General features: G+C 44.0%; 1 protein-coding gene across 8 annotated transcripts in view; it reads right to left on the reverse strand.

The window, feature by feature from the left end:
- Window positions 1-11575: 11575 nt before the first annotated feature.
- Window positions 11576-22493, reverse strand: part of NT5C2 (5'-nucleotidase, cytosolic II) — a 111366-nt gene continuing 100448 nt past the window's right edge. For all 8 annotated transcript variants that reach the window (XM_060125618.1, XM_060125615.1, XM_060125616.1 and 5 more), the window contains 10 exons: window positions 22042-22095; window positions 19755-19838; window positions 18681-18722; window positions 16825-16932; window positions 16490-16556; window positions 15594-15764; window positions 14144-14195; window positions 13967-14027; window positions 13643-13819; window positions 11576-13049 (listed from right to left, as the gene is read on the reverse strand). In XM_060125618.1, the coding sequence (XP_059981601.1) occupies window positions 12810-13049; window positions 13643-13819; window positions 13967-14027; window positions 14144-14195; window positions 15594-15764; window positions 16490-16556; window positions 16825-16932; window positions 18681-18722; window positions 19755-19838; window positions 22042-22095 (1056 nt within the window). In that variant the 3' untranslated portion in view covers window positions 11576-12809. The remainder of the gene's footprint in view (window positions 13050-13642; window positions 13820-13966; window positions 14028-14143; window positions 14196-15593; window positions 15765-16489; window positions 16557-16824; window positions 16933-18680; window positions 18723-19754; window positions 19839-22041; window positions 22096-22493) is intronic.

Consider the following 22493-nt stretch of genomic DNA (forward strand, 5'->3'; position numbering starts at 1 on the left):
TCTTTTGCAGAGTTTTAAATTGTTCTGTCTGAACTCTGCTGTGACCCCATGATGTAACCTTAGAAGGATGGACTTGTCCCTCCAGTGGCCTTCCTTGGCCCCCGCCCCAGGGAGGGGCACCCTTCCTCTGTGCCCCAGTGGGTGTCGCTGTCGAACTTCAAGGATGAATGACACAGACCTGCCCAGGCTGTTGGCCCTGAAGGGTGGAGCCTGCACAGGGACCTGCAGCCTCTCTGAGCTCAGTGTTGTTTTAAGTTAATGTTTAACGGTGTCCCTTTCCCTCAGAAAGGTTTAACGTTTGCTTGGAATGTGATTTTGCTCCCACTCTAAGGAATTTTTATCACCAAAATGAATGTTAATGGATTTTAAACCTATGGTTTATCTTTGCAAGAGGCGAGGTGGCTTCACCCCAACATTCCCACAGCCTGGGGCCTCCAGCTCAGCCAGGCCTCTTCCGCCCCAGCTTACAGAGCGCCGTCACCCACCGCCCCGTCCTTGCTCTTGTTAACCCACGATGCTGCTACACAGATGCCAAATGGAAATCTTCCACAGGGCCCTCGAGTAAACTCGTGGTGTGGGGTCCACGCTCCTGCCCTTCCCGCTGGGATGTATGTCATTGTCAGAAAAGGAGTTGGACCTTCCAGCTGTGCTCTGTGCACCCTGCCGAGAAGGCACGTCTAGGCCCATGTGTCTAAAGGAGGGAACACTGGGGACTGCCGGCACCTGCCCCCTTCCCCTGTCCCTGGGCCCGCGGGGCCCAGCAGTGGCTGTGTCCCCGCCTGAGGACCTCTGTGTCTCCCAGCTCAGACGTGGTCCACGCCAGAGAGGCTGCCCATACAGCCAGGGTCAGTTTGGCCCCAAACAGGGATTCAGAAACCAAATGTGTGTTGTGGCCATTTCATGTGTGTCTCTGTCTTATTTTACTATCAAATTCATCACGTGTAGTGAAATTAATGTCAGGAAGGTATTTCTTGAGTGACTGAATTCCTAACTCTTTTATCTGTGTTTTAAGTGTTAACCCAAGGGATATGTGCATTTTGTCGGCAACATTCGTACACTGAAATGACTTCCTACTGACCACAGTTTTCGTATAGACCTGTCAGTCCTCGCTGCGTCCAGTCACTAGGTGAGAAGATAGCATCTTCTCCACTGGGTCTCACTGCACGAAGGGAAGCCCTGGGGCTAAGCGGCAGTTTCTTCTCCTTCCTCCAGGTAGGACTGTGCACCCCAGGCTGCGCGCTGGCTGGCGGGTGGGAGCTGCGGTTGGGAAAGAACCAGCAACACGCTGGGCTTGCCTCCCGGTGAGCAGCTCGGTGGCTCCAGTGTCATGTGCGCACCTGGCGCAGTGTTTCCCCTGGAATGTTGGTCCTGGAGCATCTTCCTCAAGGTGCCGTGCCCCTTAGTGAGGGAAGTACTGGTCTCACCTGGTAGAAGTCACCAGGTGCCCCCTCAAGGGGCTGAGTGGCCTGCTGCTGGCACCCAAATCAGAGCACCGTGGGATGGTGCTCCCACCGCAGAGCTTGACGTTAGTGGGACCCTGTACTGTGAGTATTTGCTTTTATAAACAAACCCATCCAAGTGTAAAGGTCTCACTTCCTTAAGATGCGTCTAGCTGAGCACAGCGTCAGTATGACATGACACGGGAACTGGGATTATCTGTAGGGGGTGCAGAAATGAGAGAGAGTTCCCTGTAACAGAGTGAAACCCAGGCCTTGCTAGGGGAGGAGGCTGCTGCCCCAGCCAGCACGCCACGCTCTGGGCCGGGACAGCAGTGCCATCCCTGTGGTCTGGTGCAGCCGGGCTGCCAAGCCGTGGTTCCTCTGGCCTCCCGGATCTTCTCCCGTCAGCTTCCCCTGGCCTATCTGCTTTGATCTGCCTCTCCACACGCAGTCCGTCTCCGGGCGCCTTGCTCCTGGAAGGAGCCTCTGGAATCACAGTTACTGTGCTGGATCTTTTTTGGAGCCCCACTGCTGCTCTGTGAATCCTTTTAAAGCCCTTTTGAGAGGATTCCAGCTGCTGGCTCCTTGACTTCAGGGAGAAATGGCTGACGTCTCCATACTGTCTTACCTGCTCGGTGTGTGGCTTTCTGAAAAGTCCTCTCTATAAAGGAGCTGGCGCAGGGGGCTCTGCAGTAGGGCTCCTGGAGGACGAAATCTTAGCCTCCCAAGTTCGTGTTTATTTTCTATAAACTACTCTCTACCTTTGATTTTTCACACTGTTTTATAACAACAGGGAGTCCCAAATAAGTCCTGTCTGGTCCCTGAAGGAATGAAGGCTAACATTTGGCTACAGTTATATCTGCTTTGGGCAAGGCCCGAGACCCTTCAGATGGTAACACTCAGTATCTGAGCGACAGATTCCTCTTTCAGGCCCCCCACTTTCCTTCTGGAAACTAACTTCAGGCTGTTGAAGGAGAAATGCTGGCTCATGGCTTCTGTGGGGCAGCAGGAGAATGATTTGGAGGAGGTCTATGCGGTTCATGTCTACAAAGTAAATGAGAGCAAGGCAGAGAAAGACCATCAAATAGTTGAGATCTTGATGTGCAGCGGCCCGTCCTCGGCACTACTGGTGGGTCGTCCTCTCCTAGGGCTGCTGGCTTCGTAAGCGTGGGGAGCGGGCTGTGGAGCAGACACAGGGCCCGGGGTCCTGAATTCTGTGGGAGCCCCGTTGTCAGGCCAGGGCCTCGCTCTTCTTTTCAGTGGCCCCTGCTGCAAGCCCTGGCTCTGGGGGACCAGACAGGGCCTCCCCCTCTCCTAAGCAGCCACTCTGGCATCCCGAAGCTTCCTCCTGGAACTGGATTCCTCGTATCCACGTGTTCCTGGGACAATCTGCTTTCTCTTCATAAATGAGGGAGACTTTCTTCCTACTGCTTTAGAGGTTCCCTCCCTTTAATTCTCTGTTTCACATGCATCAGGCAAGTCTAAAATCATATGTTTAAACTCTTAGGAAAACAGAACCTTAAGATTTGTGCATGGAAACTGAGATGTTAATCAACTAGCTCAAGCCTTGGTTCTTACATAATTTGAATGTGAAAGGGCACCCCATGTAACTCTTTTTTCCCCTCCTTCCTCACCTCACTTCTGGAAGAGAGCTCAGTGCCCATGCTAACAGTGTTGTCTTCCCCAAGTGGGAGGAGTAGGGCATCTTGCCATTTTCTAATATTTCAAGGAGCTTTTGTGCAAATGTTGAATGCAAAACTTCACACTAATATGGAACATTAACTGTGAATATATTTACTTGTGCTATCCCCAGTACCACACAACTAAAGGTCCAGCTTTTCCAAGTCTAGGAAAACAGTGCTAGATACAAGTAGAATTGCATTTCCCTTAGGAAATGAAGCAACGGGAATTTGGGCTTAGCAGGGACCATGAACTTCTGTCCTCAAATTACCTCAGGTTGAGGAGCAGACCTAAGTAGGCCCTGGCCAATTGAACCTGTGTCCTGGCTGGTCAAAAACAAAAACAAAACCCAACCCTGTCATCTGAAAAACCAGCCAGGGATCTGACCATCTTTGCCTTGCCCGGGCCAGGAGAGCAGGATTCCTCCAGTGTTCCCCAGGGCCCGGCCCAGGCAGAGGACTCACCTGGGCTGGCACAGGAAGGTGCTCACCTTGTTCCCTGGGATTCTAAGCAGGAGGCCACCAGGGAGGGTTGGCTTGTGCATGTCACATGACACAAGCTCCTTGCTAGCAGGACAGCAGGAACTGTTCCCCTCTCAGCTTTGATCCCGGAGACGTTTTTCTTGTGGAGCGTTGAAGACCGCGAGGCTGAGCTGGCAGTTCAGGGAGCGGAGGCTTCTGAGGCTCTTGTCCTGGGTCAGGTGCGGTTCTATTCCAGCCTCTGGACTAGTGGTGCTTCTGTCCAGCAAGGGCATCTTGGTGGGTTGCAGGTTAGCCCAGAATTAGGAGGGATTTAGAGAGTTCAATATGGAAGTGATCTGGGGATTCAGAAACTTTTCCCATGTAAATGGATCAGTGAGCAACCTACTCAGTGGATTTTTATACCTCAGGGCCATTTGCAGATCTTTATCTTTCCACGTTTCTTTTGTATTTGCGTGGGCTGAGTTCGGAGGGTTCTAGGATGATGTTTGTTCATTTGCCTTGGTTTGCGGATGTGCGGGGCACCCGCACCAAGCTTGCTCAAGGCTGTGGCAGTGGGCCTTCCTCCTCCGGCACGCGTGGGCACCCTTCCTGCAGGGAGTGCTTACGTGCTGCTTCTCCTTCTGCCCTGCCTGAAGATGCCAGAGCCCCTGGTCAGCCCTAAGGACAGGAGGAAGATGGCAGTTCACAGCAGCTGCAGAGCTCAGAGCAGCTTTCCTCCCACTGTCCTGGGCTGGGGACCTTCTTTGCTCTTCAGACCTTTGCGGTTGTCTCGGCTCAAGTAAGCTTTCTCACTGTATGGGTTAGAGCCACTGAGGTCATCTCAGAAGAATTGTTTTAAGTATCAGGCTGTACTTGAAGCAACATGGAAACAAAGGTTCTAAATGGCAAGAGAGTAAAGTTCTAGGAGTTTGTATGCCGAGGTTTATATGTACGCAGAGCCAACACGTACTATAAGACTTGAGTGAGTACACATTTTCAAGTTTCCATACCCACTGGGTGTTAAACATAAACGAATTGGAAGAATGACTGGGAGTATTGTTTTGCCTCACTTGGCAGGGTATCTTCCAGCATTTGCCCACATCTGACCAACATGGATTCACTCGAGAAGTGATTTCTTTTGGGGCCAGCTTCCTCTTCAGACTCACCCTGGAGAGAACTATCAAATGGACCTGGTGGGCCTTGAGTGCCTGCCGTTTTTGTTGGAGACCCAGGCCCCTTGGATATAAACAGCTGGTTTCAGGCTCCCAGAGCAGAAGGGAGAGGGAGAAAAGTAAGGCCTCAGGACTCTTGTTCCCCAGAGAGCCCCAGCCTCGCTCCTGATTCATTACTCCCCGTGTCTAAAGTCTACTGTGAAGGTGGAGTGTGTCAGTCCGTTGACTTTTGTTTCTGGAGTCCTTTTAAGTCCACAAATGTATATGCTTTATTTTATATTATTATTTATTATGTACATATGCCGCTACTGTTAGTACATCGTCTCTGACTAAGATGAGATCTGTTCTGGAGCCCCTCATCCATGGAGCCTAGGGTTCTGTTGTCTTTGAAAGTGGGTGAGAAGGAGCGGTTTTGCTTTTGTCTTAAACAGGTTGCTGCTCTTACGCTGGTCCTAGTGTCCCGGCCCCTGTTATTGGGCCCACCTCTACTCCTGATGGCAGGTGTTTGAGTTGGGCCCACCTCTATTCCTGATGGCAGGTGTTTGAGATGAGGATGGAGGCAGGTCTTTACTTCACGGCAAGGCCTCTCACGTACCTCCGTGAAATACTTTAGAGGTGGTTTCCTGGTGACTGGGTCTATTCTCTGGGTAATGGTACAGCGTGGCTGTGAGGACACAGCCTCCTTCCTCACTCCCACACTCCCAAGCCAGGTTGGTGGCCTGGTCCCACAACAGTGATGGTCTCTAATTCCCACCTTGGACTGCAGAATCCATCTCTCTGGACCATGGAAGCTGCCTGCCCACCTGGGCTTCTAATATGCCTTTTCTTGGTTTTGAGGCCCAATGCCAACACTGCCTTGGCGCCTCAAATAAGACCCTGCTTTGAGTCTGATTTCCATCCTCCTTAGCCTTTACTCACTGTATCATAGTGTACATTTCATGCTTTGTAGCAGTGAAGTTTTCTGAACACAGTATCCAGAGCTGTGTATATAAACCTAAATAAGCACAAATGACATGTATAGGTTTCGTGAGCTGATTGTCATAATGAATGCATTTTATAATTCAAATGATGTTGTAGATTTACAATCTCTCCTATTTATTTTGTATCAATTTATTTGTAAATTTTGTGATTGTTTTAAAAGGTTTTTGTTCATTTCTATTATTCTGTTTAGATAAATGATTTCTGTTCACCCTTCTAGCGAATGTGTGTTCCCTCTTTCCCCTGTCACCTGTGCAACACTGACCTCGGTCCCCTGCCTGGTGGGAAAGCTGGGATTGGTGGTCGGCATGGCAACACAGCAGAGCGTACACCACCAAGTCTTATGTTAAAAGGGAAGCGGGTGCTAGAACTGAGCCTCCGACTTCCAGCCTGGTACAGCCAATGCCAGGGGTGTGTTCTCTTTTTCGAGGATTGTAATCTGTCCCCCATCAGTTCATTTTAGATAAAGATACTGGGGCTATCCACTCAAACTGCCCCAGACATTTGCCACTCAGTCACTAATAACACACACTTCAGCTGGCAAATCTCTAAGCTGTTTTTTCCTAGGCAAGACCAGAGGCCTCACTCAAGCCTCTCAATTGGCTCTTAAAGATGAAAATGGCTCTGCAGATCCTTCTCTGCGATGGGAAGCCTAGGAGAATGGTTGCAGCAGGCACAGATGGTCCACCCTCAAGTTAAAAACACTGGGCATTGAGTGTGGTGAGTCATGGTCAGATGCTCTTCAGGATTCAGTGGGCCTCCCACGTTCCCTAATAAGCCACATCCTCTTCCATTGTCCCTTCTATTCCTTCTACCCTCCTCACTCATGTGACCAGACTCTGAAGATCTTCCGGTCGAGGTTCATGGCCCCTCTGTGATCTATTCCTAGACCACATTCTTTTGGAATCCTTCTTCCCTCCACTCTTAGTCTCTGTTTTACATTCTTCTGAGAATTGAGCCTCTTGATGACTGGTCCCTTGTTTTTCCTACCATATTGTTTTAACCATGATGTTCTCGGTCTGTTTTACTTACACTAGTCCTGTGGATGGAGACATTTCAGTGAAGGACTGCTGACAAGACGGGCTGAGACACTTCCTGACCTAACCAGTGCTCCCACCTCCCCAGTCATCACCCCCAATTTCTCGAAAGTGGAACAAGGTAGATTACATTCCAGTGAAGTATTATCTTCTTGGGAGCCTGTTAGAAGCAGAGCGGAAAGCAGCACGCAGTGCCGGGAAAGGAATTCTCTCTCTAGCACGTCTCCTCCCAGTTGGCTGCTGTGCTTATTAGTTTTTCCTGCTTTACTCACTTTGTCTAGATGAGTCCTGAGCTCAAATCAGGAAACTCTCCAAGGGAAATAAAGGTGATTTTTCCTATTGTGAAGATGGGATTTGCCTAAGCCTTCCCTCTGCATCCATGGGGTTGCCCACATGTCAGTTCATTTCTCAGCTGTATCATGATAAAAGCTCTGGGGTTTCTATTCCGTCTAACAGATTATGCTCCCCAGCGGCTCTTCTCGACTCAGCACTTCTGAGGACACAGATAGTGATCAGACGGTCTTGTAGAGAAAATGACTGGTACAAACTGAACGACCTTTTTATAGCCTGGAGTTGATTTCTGAAAGCACACTTTTTGAAGGTAATTCAGTTTAATAGAGAGATGATTTCTTATTAAAGCCAAAAAGTTGAATTACATGAGATGGCTAATAAACATGTGGCTTCTTTGTATGATTGTTTTATCTTTTTCCCTGAGGTCCTCATATCTCTGCTTTTTCAAAAAGCCCCAGAACAAAGCAGTGGTTATAGTGCCTCTCTGTGACATTCTGGTGGCATGCTATCTCCCCCGGTAGATGATTGTGAGGCCTAAGGACGCAAGGGGGAATCGGTTACAGGAATTCTTTGTCAGAGTGCTTTTCCTGCTAGGGTAGGAGCGATTGTGAAGCACTCACAGTAGCCAACACATGGCAGGAATTTTAGATGAAGCCAGCTTCCTTGCCACAATTCTGCTACATCCTTGACTTGAGGGCAGTGGGTCCAAAAATGAAGTTACTTGCTTCAAAATATGTATACCGGGCTTCCCTGGTGGCGCAGTGGTTGAGAGTCCGCCTGCCGATGCAGGGGACACGGGTTCGTGCCCTGGTCCGGGAAGATCCCACATGCGCAGAGCGGCTGGGCCCGTGAGCCATGGCCGCTGAGCCTGCGCGTCCAGAGCCTGTGCTCTGCAACGGGGAGAGGCCACAACAGTGAGAGGCCCGTGTACGGCAAAAAAAACACAAAAAAACAAAAAAACAAAAAAAAACCAAAAAAAATATGTATACCCACAAGTTAAAGATTACCTTTGGTACAAACCGTCTCTCAAAGACTGGACATTTAATAAACATTTTTCAGTGGTGGGAAGGTTTGCGTGACAAGTCCTCTTGCCAAGTATCTCAGGAACTTGTGAGACTTGGAAGGACTATTGCTGTCTTTCGTGTGAAGACTGTGCGTGCACTCAGCTGCTTGGGCTCCAGTATGTATGATGAGGTTTATCTTGGCCTAGACTCTCCAGGCCTCATCTATAGCCCTGGCCAGACATGGCTTTGGGAAGAGCACGATGGGAGAGGCAGCGCATCTGGGTGAATATTTGTACCTAATTTGATTCATGAACCAGTCTGTCTAACCCATTTCTTTTCTAGTAATAAAATGGAGCAAAGGTATTTTATAGGAAGGAACATAAAGGGACCAGACCAAAAACTTCTGTCATTTTAAATCAGAAAATAGATTACTTACACTTGCAGTAAGAGTCGACAAGCTTGAGATGAGGTGTTGCGTGTTCAGTCGGGAGTACTTTTTTCTGTTAAAGCTCTTTAGAGGGACTTAAACTATTGTTTATATTTTACTGCATACCTTTGTGGGAACAAGTCAGATAGTTGTGGACTTGGGATGAAGACATCGTGTCTGAAGCCAGGGGAGAAATGGTTGAGATTGTCGGGTTAAACAGAAAAGCTGCCTTGTTCATTCTGTAAACCAATGTATTTTCTCCGTAGATGACTTGCTTTCTGCTATTCCTACGTGCTCAGCTGTGAGAACAGCGTGCAGTGCCCCTTCTCCGTTCGTGGAGGTGTGAGATGGGACGACGTGGATTCCTGGAAGTCACCGGCTCTGCGTCCCGGCTGCTGTGCATGTGCACGTCCTCCCTGCTCTCTGGTGGCTGTGCACCGGTCCTTTTTTTCAAGGCTGCTCAGGTAGCTCCATGGTCTAGATTTCATTCTCAGGGCCTCCCAAAGCTGTGTATCATTTGAAATTGTTCCATTTGAGGAAAAACTTTAAGAATAGCTCTATGCTCTAGTCACCAAGAAAGAATGTCATGAGAAACCTAAGTATTGAGACGTAAACTGCTGAACTGAGGATCTGGGATTAAGTGTATGGCAATAGCTAGATCATAGTTACCATTTTTCCCACCATCAAAGAAAGGTTAAATAGTTTCCATAACACGGAATGTGGACAAGGCTCCTACTCTTAATGCAGACTTAGATATGCAGTTGTTTGTCTCAGGCTATTTGTGGTGAATAAGCGGAGTATTTTTAAATGCTCTGGCAGCCTTGGAAAAACTGCAGGGCTTTAAAGTTGCTGACAAAATATTTCTTAAATAAATAAATCTGATTTAGGAATATCTAAACATGGACAAAGTACTTTTAAATCTGACATGTCAGTGCAAGTGGCTTTTTAAACTGGTTGCTTAAAAACAATACTATCATGTCTAAAGGATTTGTAGCTCTAAGTTTTTCTGTTAAGACCCACTTTTTCTAAAAGCATCTTAGAAAGGGTATCTTGAAGGGCTTGTTTTCTTATTTTAGGTCTCAACAGAGCTTATGGTAGGAAATTTAAGGTCTGAACAGAACACTAAACTTTCTTGGCTTTCAGTAACTTTTCTAAAATACACCATCTGAGCTTTACCTGACCATCTCTGTAGAGAGGAATGCACAGGACAAGGCCTCTTGCAGAGGCTGGGCTGTGGTCTGCTGTGCCTCTGACCGCTGCTGGATATACTAGGGTGCCAGGGGGCCTCACAAAGTCTGAAACTAAGTGGTGTTTTCCAAATACCCAGGAAGGAAGTTCTGAAAAGAGTTGGGAGAGCTTCCTCTCAGTCTAAACACCTTAGGGTTTTTTTTTTAACGGAAAATTATAATTTTATGTTTCACTTCCTTAATTATTAGCAACAGAGAGCAACTCATATTCATGTTTTAACAAGTCCAGTTACAGCTGCTCTGAGTCCCTGCCCAAGGACCACTTACTTCCCAGCACTCTTCTAACAGGAGTAATATGCAGGGAAGCAAAGGCTCTGCTCTGGGCCTTAGACTCCTATGGAATCCTAGCTCTTTAAAGTATATTTTGGTGGTCCTAAAGAAAGCTGTAACCAGTAGTGGAATTCTTATTCCAGGTGTGTGCTTTTCACTTCTCAATCTTTGGACCCACTACCAGAGACTCATCTAGTTGAAAAGAAACTCTTAGATAAGATCTTATGTGAATAAAACAAAACAAAAGAGGTGGTAAATTAAAGCAATGTGATCATGTTGGGCCTTGCTCTAACAGGGGAGACATTTAAAGGTACTATTAAATTAGCCATGTAGTTGTAATAAGTCACTCAGATATTATTTGGCTTTGGGAACACTGAAGACAGTGTCAAACTGGGCAGCATCTCCATCTTGAATGAGAATAATTAATAGCTGGGGTGATCACAAACGTTTGCTAAAATTTAAAACAGGAGCAATATCTAATTGCTATAACAATTTCTTTCTTTTTCTTTTTCTTTGCTATTTATATACTTTGCCTATTTTATTTATTTATTCATTTTGGCTGCGTTGGGTCTTCGTTGCTGCACGCGGGCTTTCTCTAGTTGAGTCGAGTAGGGGCTACTCTTCATTGCGGTGTGCGGGCTTCTCATTGCAGTGGCTTCTCTTGTTGCAGAGCACGGGCTCTAGGCAAGTGCAGGCTCAGTAGTTGTGGCGCATGAGCTTAGCTGCTCCATGGCATGGGGGATCTTCCCGGACCAGTGATCAAACCCATGACCCGTGCACTGGCAGGCAGGTTCTTAACCACTGCACCACCAGGGAAGTCCCTGCAATAGCATTTCTAACCTAATACTTTAAAAGTAGCATAAATTCCTAACAGATAACAGAATGTACATGTCTTGATGTGACAGTGTAAAGCCCTACACATTCAAAGTGGTGATGTAATACGGCCTTGGCTAAGTTACTGAGCTGTGTTCCCTACCTATAAAATGATTTTTAAAAAAAGGGGGGGAAAAAAGCCTCACCTCGTAGTCCTGTACCAAAAAACTTTCCATGAAAAAACTGAGGCCTATTTAAGTGCTATAAATTTAGCCATTAATCATGCTAGACTATATTTCCTTTAAGAGAAAGTCAAATTGGTATCACTAAGTCAAACCTAAACCCACGGACTTCCCTGGTGGCGCAGAGGTTAAGAATCTGCCTGCCACTGCAGGGGTCACGGGTTCGAGCCCTGGTCCAGGAAGATCCCACGTGCCACGGAGCAACTAAGCCCATGCGCCACAACTACTGAGCCTGCGCTCTAGAGTCTGAGAGCCACAACTACTGAGCCTGTGTGCCACAACTACTGAGCCTGTGCTCCATAACAAGAGAAGCCACCTCAGTGAGAGGCCTGCGCACTGCAACAAAGAGTAGCCCCGGCTCACCGCAACTATAGAAAGCCCGTGTGCAGCAACAAAGACCCAACACAGCCAAAAACAAATAATTAATTAAAAGAAAACAACAAAAAAAACCCCCTAAACCCACTTGAAGACTAGCAGTTACCATAGTTGTGCTACAGGAAGGGGTCAAAGTCAGTATTAGAAATATTATACTTTATTGACTTCTAGAGCAGCTAATCTACCCTCCCGTGTTGACAAATTACAGGAAAAATGGAAGAAACATATGAAGGTTAAAGTAGGAGTCTACACCACTGTGAAAAATGTTGTAACAACTTTCACTGTTCCGGTGAGGCAGTTATACCACCTTAAAGTATACAGTGATGATCCATTCTTGTTCTGAACAACAAGAAGTGATTTCACTTGGGATTCTGAAGTGAATTTATCCACGTTGATTGTGCCCTGTTTTTTGTAAAGGTTCTGGCTTACAGAGCCCTCTTCCCACCCTCTTATGCTTGAATTTGAAATACAGCAAGACGATACAGAAGGCTGGAATGGGGTGGCATGAGCCACACTATATGGCCCACACTAATGAATTTTACTCCGTTATGGTGTAATATAAGAAGGAGATTCTCTTCTTTTCAGGTGGCTTGATCCTTTGTCCTCTTTCAGCTGAATTCTTTCTATAGATTTAGCCCAGATGAGAAAAAGACTGTGTTTTGGATAATAAACATTTCTGCTATCAATCAAAAACATGTAGAAGTGGATGAAGACTTCTGCCTCAAAATGAAATTGCTGCAGTCCATTCCAGACCAGCCCTACCTACAGCAAGTAGAGAACACATCTGCTAAGCCACTGACAGCAGCCTTACTGGAGTCACTGAGGACACTTACAAAAGCTTGTAAAGGAACCTTGACCTTAACAGAAGACTACATTTGATAATGGAAATAATATATTTCTCCACTGACATACAATACTTATGCAATGCACTGAAAAAGATGGATTTTGGAATAAGAGCACAATTTGTACCATAACAGCATTTTTGGATCACCTCTTCCCATTGTCTTCCTTGCTCCACTCTGAGACCCTTCACCACCCTTAGTGTACCTGGATACACTATGACAGACTGATGATGAAACAAGACAAGGCAACAGTGTCACAAGCCACGATGGAGCCAGCTGCATGCAGTTCAGCCCAGCTTTACCCTTACTTTCCTCCAGTACAGACTCCATTACAATTCTGAACCATCTGCGAAGAGTGCAGACACACAAAACTAAAACAAGGACCCCCTACGATTAGAGTATTGTAAAGTCTTCAGAAACTTTCCGGATGTACCTTTGATGGAGCCCCCCACCCCCCACAGGGACATCCTTTACTCCTGGGAGTCCTGCCAGAACTTGTTTAATGGGTGCTCAGAGTTTTGCTTTTCCTCCTCATTCTTCCTCTTCTTCCTCTTCCTCTTCATCATCATCTTCATCATGGCAGTGTGTAATTTCCTGGGGGGCCAGTGGAAAGAGGTTGGGGGGCTTAATCTCACTAATCGACCGTGTCAACTGGTGACGTTTGTAGTCGGTATCTTTGAAATCCACTGATGTACGGTTCCGGGTTGCAAGAGGGGACTCCATCTCATTGATATCTACATGTGTGTGTTCCACTGTTGACTCATGAGGCATCTACAACAAAGTCAGAGGTTCAGAAAGCAGGCAGAACAAAACAGCTGTCTCCCAGATCCTAATCCCTCTGCCTTTGTTAGATGGCTGTACAGAAGCACCTATAATGGACCAGAGGCCAAGCCAATTCAGATACTGAAGTATCCTCCTAGAACTTCCTAAAGCTGCCTATCCTCTTTTCTCTCCACTCAAAACTGTGCCCGCATTGTATACTATAGCCTGAAACTGGATAAGATGGGAGAGAAGAGATTATTATTTCCTATTTATTTCACAGCAAAAAAGTCTTGAAATATAGATCAGTATTGGAAAACTACACTTCTCTCATTTAGCACTAATAATAGAGGAAAGTCTTTACCATTCAAACAACTTTTAAACCAAGTAGTTTTCAAAGTAAAATTAAGCTCTGTAACATTCTATCTTGCTCATACTTTCTCAAAAACTCCTTTTTGTGCAACCAGGTAACCTGGCTCTGGGCTTTGCACATTAGAAAGAAATGATCTAAACTTTCCTGTGCCATGCCAGATAGCTACTGGCAGATCTTGGCCTTAACAGCGTTATCTTAACTGCAAATAGTAGCTGTAGGCTATATAACTCACCAAGACGTGGGCAGCTCTGAAGAGGTAGCTGAACGGGTAATACAGCAGATTAATGAAAGATGCTGCATAGAGATCAGCATAGCGCATCACCTGACTGGCAAAGAGGGTCTGCCGGGAGCCACTGCGAAACAGGCTTCCCATCATCCCGTAGCACATGTCCATGTCATGAGTTACTTTCTAAAGCAAAGAACAAGATTAAGGCTCAGCTCATTCGATAAATATTTACTGAACACTGGCTATGTGCCACTCCCTGTATAATATCAGAAATACAGAAATCACTTAAAGTTTATTTTCGAAGTTTTCTCCCAAATCCCATTTGGATACCTTAATACGTCTCTGGATGGAGCTAATGTCCGGGCGCTCATTGCTGCTGCTGTCAAGGTGCCTGGAGACAAGAAAAATCCAGTGAAAATCTCCAGAAAGGACGTCTCTTACATCTAAGTGACTCCTGAAGAGGCAGATGGTTTTTAGGGAAGAAATTTTTAGGGTTAGGAAACTTACTTGTAGAGTTCAGCCAAGAAAATATCCAGGCTCTGAAGCTCTTCGAAAAGTGCTAAAGTTTGGAAGAAAAAGGAAAATGTTTTAAGTAAAACAAAAATCATCTAGTTTTAACTGTTGCTAAAACTAAAGTAAAAGGCTGCAGATATGACTGAAAAGTAAAGCTATAGGTGAGTGTGTAAAATGACTTCCTTCCCCCACCTTCGGGAAAACCCACTGACACTGCTTGGAATCTGGCAGCAGATGACGCCAGCATTTCCTCCTACTTAAAACCACCCCCTACATACAACTTTCCTAACTGGATGCTGATTCTGAGCTTATAAAGTGCCAATTCATACCCCATCTCAGGTGTGTCAGCAAAGCAAGTGTTAACAGTTCCATCTTTAGATAAAAGCATAAGTCACAAGTCCAGAAAACAGAACCAAATCAACTAGATTTCTAAAATTCTGTAGGTAGAAAGTTGAAAATGTAGATGAAAGGCTAGCCAGAAAAATCCCACCAAGAAGTACAAACAATAGCAACAGCCACTATACGCTGCACGCTTTCTGTGTGTTCTAGCCCTTCTCAACCTGGGTTCCCCAGCGAGAATCAAGCCATGATGTAGCCACTGTATATAACAAATCTTCTTTATCTACCATCTTTGGGAGAACGAGAGTCATTCAAATCATTTTGTCTGTTCTGTGGTTCAGATGAGGAGCCTCGGTTGAGAAAGGCTGTTACTTCTATCTCCTTTATGCAGGCAGCTTTATGAGAGTAGGTGTTACCCTCTTTCACATATGAGGATACTAAGGCACAGGGTGTTTCAGTAACCTGCCTGAGGGCTGAAGATAGTAAGTGGGGAAGCCAGGGTCACTACCTGAGGCAGGCTGAGTTTCCAGAGGCAGGACCTTCCACCACGCTGTGAGTGATGCTAGCTAGCACTGGCTGGAGAACTTGTGTGTGTCAAACATCTTTACATAACTAGGGTCAAAGCTCAATTCAGTGCAGAGTATAGCTCAGTTCAGAGAGTGCCTCATTCTCTACTTCTCAGAAGAGCAAATAAATACCAGGTGATCAGCACTCAGAGCCATCAATGCCCCAGAATCACAGACATGAGCTGGTAGCAGAGAGACTGGAACTAGCAGGCATGATTGAACAAATAAGGGACTACAGAGGTAAGCAGAGTTCACTTTCAGTTGCTACTGTAACGTAACTCAGACCAGTAATATTCTAAACTTTAAAGGGATTCAAGAAGAAGGCTGAACAAGATAACCTCAAAATTCTGGGCTTCTGTGAAATATCTGGCTCTATGAGAAGGAGGTATCCAAATATAAGGGCCCATCTTTTGACCACCTCTGTCTGACCCCCTGCATACAAAGTAATGGTTCATCAAAGAGGACTGATTCATAGCCGGCCATTCAGATATAAACTAGCTACATCAAAGATTTATAAAGTAAGAATAATGGCTCCTTACAACTCTTATCAGTCCAGACATGCAGCTCCTGTGCAAGTTCAGGAATCACCAAAAAAGTTCGCCACCCTTGCCGTTTCTTTGATTTTAAAATGTCCCCAAAAATGTGATCTCCAATATATAAAATGTCTTTGCCCTTGGCTCCCAACAGATCACAGATTGTATCAGATGAACCTGAAACAATGGAACGAACAATGAGAAAACAATAAATGTCTCCATATTAAAAACCAGTGTTCCAAGTACCATAACCATTAAATACAATTAATTTTATTCTTTTAACTATGTGAGGAACACACTAAAAGGGTGCACCTTTCTTAAAGATAAAGACTCACCATTGTCTTTTTTCATCAACCTTTTTAGTGCCCCTAAGACAAGGCCTTTAGCTCCACTGTGCTCACCAGAGCTCTTGATCACCAAACGCAAGAGCAACAAAACTACACGTCTCAGCTTTAGGGGGCATAACCCTTCAAAGTACCACTGCCATTTCTCATCACAGATCTGCCATTAGGTTGGCTTTGTTCCACTGCTTTTCATTCCAACAAAACACACATCTGTGTCCACAAGGCTCCTAAAAACCCCTAGAGGACCCCTTGGGAACCACCCGACATGATTCCAGACACTGAGAAAATGCCTCAAATAGGCAAAAGGAGGATTGGAAAAAACTGATCCTTTTAGTGAAAATCAAAGGTTCACTAGGACATACTGACCACTTCTCAAAACCTTTCTCCCTGACTCCTATTGTATTAGTAGGTGATTGAAGTGTTTACCATCAGGAGACGATATCTTTAGAATTCTAAAGAGTATATGTGGCACTGTGCCAGGAGGACACCAAAGCTTTCAGGTCTCAGCAAAGGTCTGAGCAAAGACTTACACTAAATAAAGGGAAGTCTGTGACTCACCCCCAGAGTAGACAATGCCATGCTGCAAGGGGCCCGTGTAGGTACCAATCTTCAGCTTGCCAGTTTTCTGTGAGAAAAGAATAGGAACTTCGTAATGCTTTATCCTTCTATCACAATCTCCACCCAAAATGCTACTTGGCTAGGCAGCCAAATGAATGTCACTTTTGAATTATATTCATTTGAATTATTCTGCTGTATCGATTAAGACCAAAAAACTTCAAAAGAGAGATATGGCTAATAAGTTAAAAATACCTGTTTCTGTAGGGAGAGTAGGAGTGGGGAAAGGAGAAACATTAAGGGTAATTGCTCACAGATACACCTTCCTCTCAACTTACAGTATCCACCTGACGCAGTACTGTGCCTTCTCCAAAAAAGAGTGGTTTCCGTGCGTCCACCAAGATGAGGTCAAAGTAGGACTGCCATGGTCGGTGGGAGCTCCCAGGCTGATAAGGGAGAAACAGCAAAAGCCGAAACATCACTCCTAACCTTAAAGCACTCATGTTTCATCTCAATCAGACGAAAGGAATGTAGAAATACTAAGTATAACCAGAAAATCCCACTATTAAAAACATATTGTGGCTTATTATAAGCCACATCCTTTTGGAAGCAGGCAAAGTAAAAATATAAATAATGACTCTAACCACTATATTTTAAATCGTTTCACCTATTTATCAATTTATTTCAAGCAATATAATGTATGAAAGAAAGTGCTCACACTCTAAAAATGGGCTATAAGAGGCTCCAAGGGGCTAAGGAGAGTTGCAAAACAAATATGTACGAGACAGATTAAGAAAGAGGCAGATTAGCATCAGAACTGAAGTATACAACTGACGTGGAACTATTATTAGCAGATTTCATCAGTTATGTTCTCAGAATGATGGTTCCAGGTACACACTGGTCTTTGGCTTATATGGCAGGCTAATCAGCACTAATGTAGAAGGGATGCCCATTAACATTACTTCCATCCTGAACTGGAACCATGGCATTAACCTTTTAAGGTCAAGCCAAAGAGCACTGCATTACTCTGCTTTTAGGTGACCTCAAAACAGTTATTTATGACATTTATTCAAAGAAGCCTAGTGACTAAATCGCAACGAGTATTCCTTAAATCTAAATATGGCCATACTACAGGAATGAAGACTTCTCTGCTAAATATCAGGGTTAGCTGTTCTTTTGGCACAGAACTCAGCAATAACTAACAGCAGAATCTAGACGTTGGCAAGAATATATACATTTTCTCTGTTTCTTTTAACTACATTATCTTCTTCAACCTGAAAATTCCTTTATTTGCCACACAAATGTAACAATTCTGTATAGAATTTCTTGGGCATAAAATTATTCTGGGGCTTCCCTGGTGGCGCAGTGGTTGAGAATCTGCCTGCCAGTGCAGGGGACACGGATTCGAGCCCTGGTCCGGGAAGATCCCACATGCCGCGGAGCAACTAGGCCCGTGAGCCACAATTACTGAGCCTGCGTGTCTGGAGCCTGTGCTCTGCAACGAGAGGCCGTGATAGTGAGAGGTCCGCACACCGCGGTGAAGAGTGGCCCCCACTTGCCCCAACTAGAGAAAGCCCTCGCACAGAAATGAAGACCCAACACAGCCATAAATAAATAAATAAAAAATTAAAAAAAATTATTCTGATCTCATCCTATTAAATACCACATGAATCTTTCTTATTTCTGTCTACTAAGTTTTCAAACTGCTAGCAACTTTAAATTACACTAACTCCTGGCATTACTACCTTTTTTTAAAAAATATTTATTGATTTTTGGCTGCACTGGGTCTTCGGTGCTGTGCACAGGCTTTCTCTAGTTGCAGGAAGAGGGGGCTACTCTTCGCTGTGGTGCACGGGCTCCTCATTGCCGTGGCTTCTCTTGTTGCGGAGCATGGGCTCTAGGTGCGCGGGCTTCAGTAGTTGTGGCACACGGGCTCTAGAGTGCAGGCTCAGTAGTTGTGAGTAGGCTTAGCTGCTCCTCGGCATGTGGGATCTTCCCAGACCAGGGCTCAAACCTGTGTCCCCTGCATTGGCAGGCGGATTCTTAACCACTGCGCCACCAGGGAAGCCCATTACTTCTAATATTAATGAAGATTTCTGGATGGCTCCTGACCAATTCCTTACCCTCAACATTCCAGGATATTAAATGCATTCATTGTTACTAAAGCAACAGTCTGTTAAGTTACATAGAGTACCTTGGGGCCATGTGGGAAATCAAACAGGTAAGTCATAATTTTCTGGAAAAAAAAAAAAATCCAACGTAAGGTCCATATACTACTTCTGCGAGAGATATATGACACCTAAATAAATCACACACAAGCTTTTTATAAGACATGTCTTTTTCAATACAAGATTCATCACATTCTTGTTCCCTCTAAAGTTTATGAAATCATGGCAGTGGAAGAAGCCAGAAATGAATGCTTCATCATAGCAAACAAACGCAAGCTTCTGACATTCTCAGTAGAACACAGACTTCTAGATTTTTTTGTACAGATTCACATCCATATATTCCTATCCAGTTCTCCTAGAGGACTGGAACACGTATTTGGAGGTAAAGGGTATCTGAGATAAGGGTGTAGAGATAACTAATGACTCACATGGAAATAATATACCTTGGCCCTCTTACTACTGTTCCTAGACCAACCAAGCCAACTTACTTGCTTACTCCAAATCACCAAATTTCTAAATCAACATTTTACATAAAGAGGATTGGGGAGTGCTGAGCTTCCTGCTAGTACTGGGAACTTGTAACTGTCTTAGCAAAAGTAACATGATAAGGAGTTAAATCATCTTTTCTATATGCTTTAATCATGGCAAAAAATTTTTTTAAGTTAAGAGGTAGTAAATTTTGATGGCTAAGAGTCAAAACACCTTAGCACCATCTATTTCTGTCTGGCTGCCAACAGCAGGGAGGGCACATATGTACACATGTGCAATAATAAAGGGTGTAACTTCTCAAGTTTTAGAAATGAAGCACAAAGAGACAACGAAGACATTTTAATCAGCGCAAATGTTTTAAATAACCCCTAAGAGAAAACCTTCAAGTAGCCAATTGTAATGAGGGAAAATAGTCAAAAGAAATATTTAGAAAAATTTGAGAACCGCTCTGATGTATGCTATATATTTTTGCTTTTTTCATTCTGCTTTCAAAATGAAATGGCAATAAAATACCCTCACTTAGTAAACTATCTTCCTCATTATAGTCGCAGTTCTTTAGTCCAAAATAATTCCTTTGTATAAATAAACAAATATGAATATTAAGCACTTACATCTGTGTATTTATAGTCACTGTTGGTGGCAAGAAATACTTTCCCTACTTCCTTCATCCGGCTTAGAAGCAAAGGCAGTTTTCCCTGAAATATATGAATGATGATGAGCGAAACACTAAAACACACAGATATTCCTCCACTTATGTTGGGGTTATGTCCCGATAATACACCAAACATGACAGCTAGCCAAGCCTACCTTAAACGTGCTGAGAACATACACTGGCCTACAGTTGGGCAAAATCATCGAACACAAAGCCTATTTTATAATAAAGTGGTTGAATATCTCATGTAATTTATTGAATACTGTACTGAAAGTGAAGAGTAGAACGGATGTTACCAGTTGTCTACCCCCGTGATCGCATGGCTGACTGGGAGCTGTAGCTCACTGCTGCTGCCCAGCATCACGAGAGTATCGTAGGGCATATCACTAGCCTGGGAAAAGATCAAAATTCAAAATTCCACATACAGTTTCTACTGAATGTGTATTGCTTTCACACCATCGTAAAGTCAAAAAATCTTAAGTTGGGGACCATCTGTATATATTCATTTACACTGTGGAGTAGTTAGACACTGGACTTTTGTCCACTGAAATAGGAATAGGGGATGCCCTTTAAGGGAGGGATGGTTGGTTGGTTGGTTTCAGAATTTTGCATTTAGAAGACCACACTGTCACTATGCATGAGTTAAGTATCATGTATGTAGTGTATACATGGTGTATATATAATAGATTTATATATAAAATATATAAATGATTATATGCCTATTAAAAACATATCTCTAACTTCCTCATTATGTCTGCCTCAGGAAAGAGTTTAAATTACCTTGTAATCTCTAAAAGTTAGTGAATTAAGTGTGTGAGAGATGAGGAGAAGCTGATTTTTAAACATCATCAGCTAAATACTCTATGGAGAGTATTAGATATGGCTTCACTGTATATACTTTTATTTTATGAAATACCTTGCAGAAGTGACATGATGTGTCATGAAGCAACCTAGAAATGTCCAGAGCCACCTGCAGATACATGAGGAAATTCTAACTCCTGATGTAACAAGAAAAACAGCCTTTCCTTCTCTCACAGGAAATAGCTTCCTTCACTTAAATCCTCCTGAACCCCTCAGTGTTCTTTCTTGAAACAACAATCATGGGAGTGGGAGTGGACGGGAAATAGGAGGTACAAAGAATGAAAACAATAAGAAATCTTTACCAAAGAACTTTGAGAAAATAATTGCATTCTACTTTTACTCTGTAAGAAAAGGAAGAAGTATCTCATCTCAGTGCTGTGTGTGTCTGTGTGTACTTTTTATTTTGAAATAATTTCAGACTTACAGAAAAGTTGTGAAAATAGTACAGAGGGTTTCTATATATTCTTTATCCAGCTTCCCTTAATATTAACATCTTAACCCCAGCATAATGATCAAAACTAAGAAATTAACATTGGCACAATGCTTTTAACTAAACTACAGATATTTAAAAATTTTATTAGGTTTTCCACTAATGTCACTTGAAGTATTTTAAAGCTTTCCTCATTATTCCCTGTTTATAGGTTAAAGACAATTTAAATAATAGTCACATATATGGTGGGTTTTTTTTTGTTTTTTGGGGGTTTTTTTGCGGTACACGGGCCTCTCACTGCTGTGGCCTCTCCCGTTGCGGAACACAGGCTCCGGATGCGCAGGCTCAGCGGCCATGGCTCACAGGCCCAGCCGCTCCGCGGCATGTGGGATCTTCCCGGACCGGGGCACGAACCCGCATCCCCTGCATCGGCAGGCGGACTCTCAACCACTGCGCTACCAGGGAAGCCCCATATGTACATTTTTTAGATGATCTAGCGCTGTGGTTATGATTCAGGATACATTTAGGTGTGACTTTGGCTTTACTACTTATTCACTGTATGAACTTGGGCAAGTTATTTAAGTCCCCAGTTTCTTCATCTATAAAGCAGAGGTAACAGTAACTAACTCACAGTTATATGGAAGATTAAATGGGATAATGAATGTAATCACTTAGCACAGTGATGTGCGCAAAGTAACCACTCTAGCTGCTGTTATTGTAATTAGAGCTAAAAGGACAAATGAAATACTGGGTCTTCTTGCCTAATAACAAACAAGAAAAACTAAAACCCATGCTCTGGCTGAAAACTCTTGGTGATTATACTCGGAGTGTGTTAAACTGCCACGACAGAGAAATATCTTCTCTTGTCCACTTCATTATAAATAAGCTTGTTATTAATTTCCCTAATAGGTAAAGGAAGCTATCATGCAGATCTATTTTTCCCTTTATTACTTACATCTTTGACTACATACTTCTCAAGATTTTCAACTGTCTTTTCCTTAAGGGAACCCTAGAGAAAGAAAAAAGGAAGCAAGAAGAGAACAAAATCAATTTTTAAGTTTATTATAAAAACTGTGACTACTGTCAGCCTAAATGCATTTCTTAAGTATTTCCAGAAAAGTAGATAAACTAAACAAGGCCAGGATAAAGTGGCAGATGTGATGTGCTGCAACTCCACCTCCAAAATGTATTTAAAATATAAAACTATTTTTATTTTAAACTAGAAATCAAAAGGCATTTCATATTTTATTCAGCATAATTTATAATAAATGTAAACATAATATTACTTAGTTAATGTTATTGGCCAAGTGGGAGGTATTTGGAAAAAACAAATGGACCATAATCATCCTGAAAGGATATGGTAAGTATAATCCTAATGCTAAAATCTCTTCCAGTAAGTTTGGGAAA

This window comes from Lagenorhynchus albirostris, chromosome 16 (assembly GCF_949774975.1).
Source record: "Lagenorhynchus albirostris chromosome 16, mLagAlb1.1, whole genome shotgun sequence".
Taxonomy (NCBI): domain Eukaryota; kingdom Metazoa; phylum Chordata; class Mammalia; order Artiodactyla; family Delphinidae; genus Lagenorhynchus; species Lagenorhynchus albirostris.